The sequence below is a fragment of the Cololabis saira genome, chromosome 11 (assembly GCF_033807715.1).
Source record: "Cololabis saira isolate AMF1-May2022 chromosome 11, fColSai1.1, whole genome shotgun sequence".
NCBI lineage: Eukaryota > Metazoa > Chordata > Actinopteri > Beloniformes > Belonidae > Cololabis > Cololabis saira.
The window spans coordinates 1,345,146-1,355,362 of NC_084597.1; the positions used below are offsets into that span (position 1 = coordinate 1,345,146).

General features: G+C 38.8%; 1 protein-coding gene across 1 annotated transcript in view; it reads right to left on the reverse strand.

Moving 5' to 3' along the window:
• scai (suppressor of cancer cell invasion) overlaps positions 1–10,217 on the reverse strand; it is a 72,404-nt gene that overhangs the window by 47,552 nt on the left and 14,635 nt on the right. Inside the window, 4 exon segments of the mRNA XM_061733223.1 lie at positions 3,030–3,116; positions 5,501–5,568; positions 5,570–5,597; positions 6,639–6,757. Coding sequence (XP_061589207.1) covers positions 3,030–3,116; positions 5,501–5,568; positions 5,570–5,597; positions 6,639–6,745 — 290 coding nt within the window. The 5' untranslated portion in view covers positions 6,746–6,757.

Sequence of the window (10,217 nt, forward strand, 5' to 3'; positions counted from 1 at the left end):
TACGTAGATATAGACATTTATACGTAGACTTTTATACGTAGACATTTATACGTAGACTTTTATACGTAGACATTTATACGTAGACATTTATACGTAGACGTTTATACGTAGACTTTTATACGTAGATATAGACATTTATACGTAGACTTTTATACGTAGACATTTATACGTAGACTTTTATACGTAGACATTTATACGTAGACATTTATACGTAGACATCTATACGTAGACTTTTATACGTAGACATTTATACGTAGACGTTTATACGTAGACACTTAAACGTAGACATTTATACGTAGACGTTTATACGTAGACACTTAAACGTAGACATTTATACGTAGACTTTTATACGTGGACATTTATACGTAGACATTTATACGTAGACATTTATACGTAAACTTTTATACGTAGACATTTATACGTAGACATTTATACGTAGACATTTATACGTAGACTTTTATACGTAGACTTTTATACGTAGACATTTATACGTAGACATAGACATTTATACCTAGACATTTATACGTAAACTTTTATACGTAGACATTTATACGTAGACTTTTATACGTAGACATTTATACGTAGACATAGACATTTATACCTAGACATTTATACGTAGACATTTATACGTAGACTTTTATACGTAGACATTTATACGTAGACTTTTATACGTAGACTTTTATACGTAGACTTTTATACGTAGACATTTATACGTAGACATTTATACCTAGACTTTTATACGTAGACTTTTATACGTAGACTTTTATACGTAGACATTTATACGTAGACTTTTATACGTAGACATTTATACGTAGACATTTATACGTAGACATTTATACGTAGACTTTTATACGTAGACTTTTATACGTAGACATTTATACGTAGACTTTTATACGTAGACTTTTATACGTAGACTTTTATACGTAGACATTTATACGTAGACATTAATACGTAGACTTTTATACGTAGACATTTATACGTAGACATTTATACGTAGACTTTTATACGTAGACTTTTATACGTAGACATTTATACGTAGACTTTTATACGTAGACATTTATACGTAGACATTTATACGTAGACATTTATACGTAGACATTTTTACGTAGACATAGACATTTATACCTAGACATTTATACGTAAACTTTTATACGTAGACATTTATACGTAGACTTTTATACGTAGACATTTATACGTAGACATAGACATTTATACCTAGACATTTATACGTAGACATAGACATTTATACCTAGACATTTATACGTAGACATTTATACGTAGACTTTTATACGTAGACATTTATACGTAGACTTTTATACGTAGACTTTTATACGTAGACATTTATACGTAGACTTTTATACGTAGACTTTTATACGTAGACATTTATACGTAGACTTTTATACGTAGACTTTTATACGTAGACTTTTATACGTAGACATTTATACGTAGACATTAATACGTAGACTTTTATACGTAGACATTTATACGTAGACATTTATACGTAGACTTTTATACGTAGACTTTTATACGTAGACATTTATACGTAGACTTTTATACGTAGACATTTATACGTAGACATTTATACGTAGACATTTATACGTAGACGTTTTTACGTAGACGTTTATACGTAGACATTTATACGTAGACATTTATACGTAGACATTTATACGTAGACATTTATACGTAGACACTTATACGTAGACACTTATACGTAGACATTTATACGTAGACGTTTATACGTAGACATTTATACGTAGACTTTTATACGTAGACTTTTATACGTAGACTTTTATACGTAGACATTTATACGTAGACTTTTATACGTAGACATTTATACGTAAACATTTATACGTAGACTTTTATACGTAGACTTTTATACGTAGACATTTATACGTAGACATTTATACGTAGACATTTATACGTAGACTTTTATACGTAGACATTTATACGTAGACATTTATACGTAGACATTTATACGTAGACTTTTATACGTAGACTTTTATACGTAGACATTTATACGTAGACATTTATACGTAGACTTTTATACGTAGACTTTTATACGTAGACTTTTATACGTAGACTTTTATACGTAGACATTTATACGTAGACATTTATACGTAGACTTTTATACGTAGACATTTATACGTAGACATTTATACGTAGACTTTTATACGTAGACTTTTATACGTAGACATTTATACGTAGACTTTTATACGTAGACATTTATACGTAGACATTTATACGTAGACATTTATACGTAGACATTTTTACGTAGACGTTTATACGTAGACATTTATACGTAGACATTTATACGTAGACATTTATACGTAGACATTTATACGTAGACTTTTATACGTAGACATTTATACGTAGACTTTTATACGTAGACTTTTATACGTAGACACTTATACGTAGACATTTATACGTAGACATTTATACGTAGACATTTATACGTAGACTTTAATACGTAGACATTTATACGTAGACTTTTATACGTAGACTTTTATACGTAGACTTTTATACGTAGACATTTATATCTATATAAATGTCTATATCTATGTAAGAAAGAAAGAAAGAAAGAAAGAAAGAAAGAAAGAAAGAAAGAAAGAAAGAAAGAAAGAAAGAAAGAAAGAAAGAAAGAAAGAAAGAAAGAAAGAAAGAAAGAAAGAAAGAAAGAAAGAAAGAAAGAAAGAAAGAAAGAAAGAAAGAAAGAAAGAAAGAAAGAAAGAAAGAAAGAAAGAAAGTCCATGTCTACGTAAAAAGATATTGACTAATAGATATTAAAAATAGATATTAGTAATATACATTTACTAATAGATATTAATATTATATATCAATAATAGATATTAGTAACAGATATTTACTCATAGATATTAATAATATATATTAGTAATAGATAATAGATATTAATAGTAGATATTAATAACAGATATTAGTAATAGATATTAATAATATATATTAATAATAGATATTGACTCATAGATATTAATAACAGATATAAATAGTAGATATTAATAACAGATATTTACTAATAGTGGTAGTAAAGCTGTCCGATCTTGGAAGCGACTTCTCCGATCTGCCACCTCTTCAATCCGTACCGAGAATCCAGAACTTGCCTGTCGACAAATATCAGAAACAAATGTTACAAACACTATTACAATATCAATAAAACACGATAGTTAGAAGTCGATCAATATTAGAAAAACACCACAGTTACAAAAGTTGTGAAGAAACTCAACGACTGGGAGAACTTTTGAAGGAGGAAGGAAAATATATATACACAAACTCTAAATCTTAACAAGAATATTGGTCTTATTCATTGAATGGGAGGATGTTGGACCGTTTCCCCCTCCGTCTGGGGGCTCCGGCGGCGCCCGTGGAAGTACGGTGGGGCCCTAGCCCGGCTCTGAGGGCCGGCCCCCGTCTACTGGATGGCCGGTGGGGGGGCGCGGGTGTCTTATCAGGGCCGGCTTTGCTGGTCCTGCCTCCTGGCTTCGGCCTCCGCTCCCCCTTCTTCCCCCCCCTACACGATTCATACGCACATAGGCGAAGGGCGGGGGGTCCGGGTCGTGGGGGGCACTGTCCCGCGTGGCCCGGCACTCCCCGCCTCACGGTTTTAACAGCAAAATAGACACTGCAACCGGCCTGGGCCTGGGACGGGTGGGTCGGGTTACCCGGGCCTGGCGGGGCCCCGCCGTGCAGCCTGGGGTGCCTTCTGGCGGTGCTGGACCCCCCCGGGGCGGGGGAAACGGTGCGTGATTGTGTGTCTGTGTCGGTGAGAATGCGGTATGGAAGTGTCCTGCCATGGAGGATTTGAGCCTCCATTGGCAGGACATCAAAACTTAATAATTTATCATTATTATATTATACAAAGATGGTTATTATTATTATTATTATTATTATTATTATTATTATTATTATTATTATTATTAGTATTATTAGTATTATTATTAGTATAGATATCGGATAGTTGAATGGATGAATGAATGGGATGCCTGGGTCTGGGGCCCTCCGTTGTCGGGCCTGCGCGGGTGTCGCCTTGTTGGGGGGTTCCCTCTCTCCGGGCCCGTCTCCGGTCCCCCTCGCTGCCTCTGTGGCGGGGCGCCCCTCTGGTCTTGGAGGGCCACTTCGTGGGGGACGGGTGCGCCTGCCCGCGTCGGCGGCCCGGGGCGGCTCTGTCTCTCCGGGCAGGCTAGCCCCCTGCCGGGTGGGGGTCGTTGGCCTGAAGGGTGAGGGCCTCCTGGCCGCGTGTCCGGCCCGGACCGAGTGGCCGGGGATTGTCTGGGTCGCGGTCCGCCGCCGCGGGATCCCTGGCTGCTTCTTCCCGCGCCGTGGGGGCCCCGCCCGCGGGCCCCCTCGGCCCGCCGCCGGGGGGGGGGGGGTCCTCGCAGGCGGTGGGTTGCCTCCCTCCTACTTCTCCCCTCTGTGGGGTTGCTGGTGGCCTGGGTTCCAGGTTCTTCTCTGTGGGGTTGCTGGTGGCCTGGGTTCCAGGTTCTTCTCTGTGGGGTTGCCGATGGCCTGGGTTCCGGGCTCTTCCGTGTCGGCCTCTGGTCTCGCGGGTGGCGGGGTTGCTCCCCCCCCTCCCCCACTATAGATACACTTCAGGTGGAGCTTTGTTTGGTTTATTACACACACACACACACACACACACACACACACACACACACACACACACACACACACACACACACACACACACACACACACACACACACACACACACACACACAGCACATGCATGATCATATACATACACACACACACACACACACACACACACGTAGACATACACAATGGCTTGTTCACCTGCATGCTTGCTCTGTAGTTTTTTGGGGTTAGGTAGCGGTAGCTTAGCCTACCCTAGCCTAGCTTAGCTCAGACTGCGATCAGATCTCCAGATTTAGGTCGATTGCTGTTGTTGTTTTGGTTGGCTCCGTGCCGGTTTCGTGTTCTGTTTGTGTTTGTGTTCTGTTACTATTATTTATAGTAATAATGCACTTATATATGCTTTTGGTTTCTACCGTCATGGTATCAATCATTAATATGTGTGCAGACAAGGAGGAAGAAAAAAAAAAAAAAAAAAAAAAAAAAGAATATTGGTCTTATTTCTAGTTAAAAATGTCAAATTTTTAGTCAAAAACATCTCCTTCCAATTAAAAAAGACTCTAGCAAAAGTCAAAATTTTGTGAAAAAAAATCGAAATGTCGAGAAAAAAGTAGAAATTTTGTAAAAGAGTCAAAATTTTGTGAAAAAAAGTTGAAATGTTGGAAAAAAAAAAACAATTTTCACCTGTTTCCAGTAGATTTTCACTTAAAAATAAGTAGAAAAAATCTGCTAATGGAAAAAATATGTTGTTTTTCTGGTAATGAGTCTTGTTTTTAAGGGTAATGAGATTTTTTGACCTAAAAAAGAGACATTTTAACTAGAAATAAGACAAATATTCCTGGTAAGACGAGTTATATTTTATATACTATATTTATATATAAATATATAAAGTAACCTGTGTTGCTGCTGGAACTTCCACAGTTTGGTGTAAACGTCAAACGTCCTCCCGAAGTACGACTGCCATCTGTTTGTGTCCGTACTGAGGAAGATCTCTGCAGAAACAACAAGAAAACAATAAAACCTGAGGAAGATCTCTGCAGAAAAACACAAGAAAACAAGAAAACAATAAAACCTGAGGAAGATCTCTGCAGAAAAACAACAAGAAAACAAGAAAACAATAAAACCTGAGGAAGATCTCTGCAGAAAACAACAAGAAAACAAGAAGAACAATAAAACCTGAGGAAGATCTCTGCTGCAGGAAACAACAAGAAAACAAGAAAACAATAAAAACCTGAGGAAGATCTCTGCAGAAACAACAAGAAAACAAGAAAACAAGAAAACAATAAAACCTGAGGAAGATCTCTGCAGAAACAACAAGAAAACAAGAAAACAATAAAACCTGAGGAAGATCTCTGCAGAAAACAACAAGAAAACAAGAAAACAATAAAACCTGAGGAAGATCTCTGCAGAAACAACAAGAAAACAAGAAAACAATAAAACCTGAGGAAGATCTCTGCAGAAACAACAAAGAAAACAAGAAAACAATAAAACCTGAGGAAGATCTCTGCAGAAAACAACAAGAAAACAAGAAAACAATAAAACCTGAGGAAGATCTCTGCAGAAACAACAAGAAAACAAGAAAACAATAAAACCTGAGGAAGATCTCTGCAGAAACAACAAGAAAACAAGAAAACAATAAAACCTGAGGAAGATCTCTGCAGAAAACAACAAGAAAACAAGAAAACAATAAAACCTGAGGAAGATCTCTGCAGAAAACAACAAGAAAAACAGGACAACAATAAAACAAAACTGCCATTGTTTGTGTCTGTACTGAGGAAGATCTCTGCAGAAAAACACAAGAAAACAGTAAAAGATCTCTCCTTCCTTCCTTCCTTCCTTCCTTCCTTCCTTCCTTCCTTCCTTCCTTCCTTCCTTCCTTCCTTCCTTCCTTCCTTCCTTCCTTCCTTCCTTCCTTCCTTCCTTCCTTCCTTCCTTCCTTCCTTCCTTCCTTCCTTCCTTCCTTCCTTCCTTCCTTCCATCCATCCATCCATCCATCCATCCATCCATCCATCCATCCATAAACGTAAACCCACCTGAGCCCGTTGAACAGCTGCTTGCTTTTATCCAGTAAATAGCAGAAGTCGGTAACGGTTTTTCTTTCTCCCAACGGGACGTCATCGTCGTTCTCGGCTCCAGTCATGATGTTTCTCTCCTAAATACAGAAAATTACTTAAATTAACTTTATTATCATGATGTTTCTCTCCTAAATACAGAAAATTACTTAGTTTCACTTTATTATCATGATGTTTCTCTCCTAAATACAGAAAATTACTTAGTTTCACTTTATTATCATGATGTTTCTCTCCTAAATACAGAAAATTACTTAGTTTCACTTTATTATCATGATGTTTCTCTCCTAAATACAGAAAATTACTTAGTTTCACTTTATTTCAGTCATGATGTTTCTCTCCTAAATACAGAAAATTACTTAGTTTCACTTTATTATCATGATGTTTCTCTCCTAAATACAGAAAATTACTTAGTTTCACTTTATTATCATGATGTTTAGCTCCTAAATACAGAAAATTACTTAGTTTAACTTTATTATCATGATGTTTCTCTCCTAAATACAGAAAATTACTTAGTTTCACTTTATTATCATGATGTTTCTCTCCTAAATACAGAAAATTACTTAGTTTAACTTTATTATCATGATGTTTCTCTCCTAAATACAGAAAATTACTTAGTTTCACTTTATTATCATGATGTTTCTCTCCTAAATACAGAAAATTACTTAGTTTCACTTTATTATCATGATGTTTCTCTCCTAAATACAGAAAATTACTTAGTTTCACTTTATTTCAGTCATGATGTTTCTCTCCTAAATACAGAAAATTACTTAGTTTCACTTTATTATCATGATGTTTCTCTCCTAAATACAGAAAATTACTTAGTTTCACTTTATTATCATGATGTTTCTCTCCTAAATACAGAAAATTACTTAGTTTCACTTTATTATCATGATGTTTAGCTTATATTTACCTTTGTAGGAAACAAGGAAGAAACACATTTTACAATCTGACTGAAAAAGCAGAAGCAGAACTGATTACCCTGTAAAAACTCTAAATCTCAACAAGAATATTTGTCTTATTTCTAGTTGAAATGTCTCATTTTTAGTCAAAAAATCTCATGACACTTAAAACAAGAGTCATTACCAGAAAAATAACTTGTTATTTGACCATTTTCACCAGTTTCAAGTAGATTTTCACTTGAAATAAGTAGAAAAATCTGACAGTGTCGAAATGTCGAGAAAAAAGTCAAAATTTTGTGAAAAAAGTCAAAATGTCGAGAGAAAAAAAGTCAAAATTTTGTGAAAAAAGTCGAAATGTCGAGAAAAAAAGTCAAAATTTTGTGAAAAAAGTCAATTTTGTGAAAGTTGGGCCAGTTCGGCCTCTCCGAACTCTCTGGGGCCCCGGGTCACTGAGGACGGCTGGTCCCTCTGTGGAACTCTCTGGGGCCCCGGGTCACTGAGGACGGGCTGGTCCCTCTGAGGACGGGCTGGTCCCTCTACCGTCCAGGCTGGAGGCCGTTACCGCTTCCCCCCGCCCGCCCACGGTGAAAGCACCGAGTTCCTCGTAGGGCTGGGCGATATATCCAGATTTTAATATATATCGATATATTTTCAAACGCGATATGGTACGAGACAATATCGTTTATATCGATTATTTAAACTTTTTTTTTTAATGATTTTGATATAGCTTATTTTGTGACAAATTGACTTGAATGTTTTATTTGAGATTGTCACAAATGTTTTGTTATTTGCACAACTGTCAACCTCAGTGGAAAAGTCTGCCTGTTACTGTCTACATTGTATTAATTACAGTGTATTTTAATTTAATTGTTATGCAGGAAATAGATATTTGTTTTATTTTATTCAAGAAGCATTTTTATTCTATATATGCAGGCAGTTTATTTTTATTTCATTAGTTTTATACATGTTGATATTGTGCAGACCTCTGTTAATAAAGGAACCTGTGTGACATTTGGCACGAGGCTTTGTATTAAAACTGACTGTTTTTTTAAGAAATTAAGCTAACGGAGATGCTAACAGAGATGCTAACAGAGATGCTAACAGAGATGCTAACAGCGATGCTAACAGAGATGCTAACAAAGAAGCTAACAGAGATGCTAACAGAGATGCTAACAGAGATGCTAACAGAGAAGCTAACAGTGATGCTAACAGAGATGCTAACAGCGATGCTAACAGAGATGCTAACAAAGAAGCTAACAGAGATGCTAACAGAGAAGCTAACAGAGATGCTAACAGAGAAGCTAACAGAGATGCTAACAGAGAAGCTAACAGAGATGCTAACGGATATGCTAACAGAGATGCTAACAGAGAAGCTAACAGAGATGCTAACGGAGATGCTAACAGAGAAGCTAACAGAGATGCTAACGGAGATGCTAACAGAGATGCTAATATAGATGCTAACAGAGATGCTAACAGAGATGCTAACAGAGATGCTAACAGAGATGCTAACAGAGATGCTAACAGAGATGCTAACAGAGATGCAAACAGAGATGCAAACAGAGAAGCTAACAGAGATGCTAACAGAGATGCTATGCTATAATGCTTTGGGGGAAACCCTAATTATGTCACAGAAAAAATATGGATATATATCGAGTATCAAAATTCAGCTAGAAAATATGGAGATATGACTTTTGGTCCATATCACCCAGCCCTAGTTCCTCGGTACGGTTAACTTTTACCACCGTTTCATACCCGGGGCGGCCCACACCACTGTACTGACCCTGAAAGGTGGCAAGCCCAAACCTGAGGTGGAACCAGAGAGAGACAAAGGGCCAGTCCCAACACCCCCTACTTTCTACCACTAGCCCTCCCTCACTCTCACTAGCCCTCCCTCACTACCACTAGCCCTCCCTCGTTACCACTAGCCCTGCTTTCTACCACTAGCCCTCCCTCACTATCACTACCCATAAAAAAGAAGCCACAGATTTTAGGCCCTTGTAATCTTCCCAGGGGCCAGTCCCAATACTCCCACTACTCCTACTTTCAGCACTACCCCTAAATGTAGCTGCTACGTCACTGCATGGTTTATGTTCTGATTTATGGTTCCGCGTTAAATCGACGCGTAGGGTACGGCGTAGGGTACGGCGTAGGGTACGGTGTAGGGTACGGCGTACGGCGTAGGGTACAGTGTACGGCATAGGGTACGGCGTAGGGTACGGCGTAGGGTACGGTGTAGGGTACGGCGTACGGCGTAGGGTACGGCGTAGGGTACGGCGTAGGGTACGGCGTACGGCGTAGGGTACAGCGTAGTGTACGGCGTAGGGTACGGTGTAGGGTACAGTGTACGGCGTAGGGTACGGCGTAGGGTACGGTGTAGGGTACGGCGTACGGCGTAGGGTACGGCGTAGGGTACGGCGTAGGGTACGGCGTAGGGTACGGCGTAGGGTACGGCGTAGGGTACGGCGTAGGGTACGGCGTAGGGTACGGCGTACGGCGTAGGGTACGGCGTAGCGTACGGCGTAGGGGACGGCGTAGGGGACGGCGTAGGGGACGGCGTAGGGGACGGCGTAGGGGACGGCGTAGGGTACGGCGTAGGGGACGGCGTAGGGGACGGCGTAGGGGACGGCGTAGGGTACGGTGT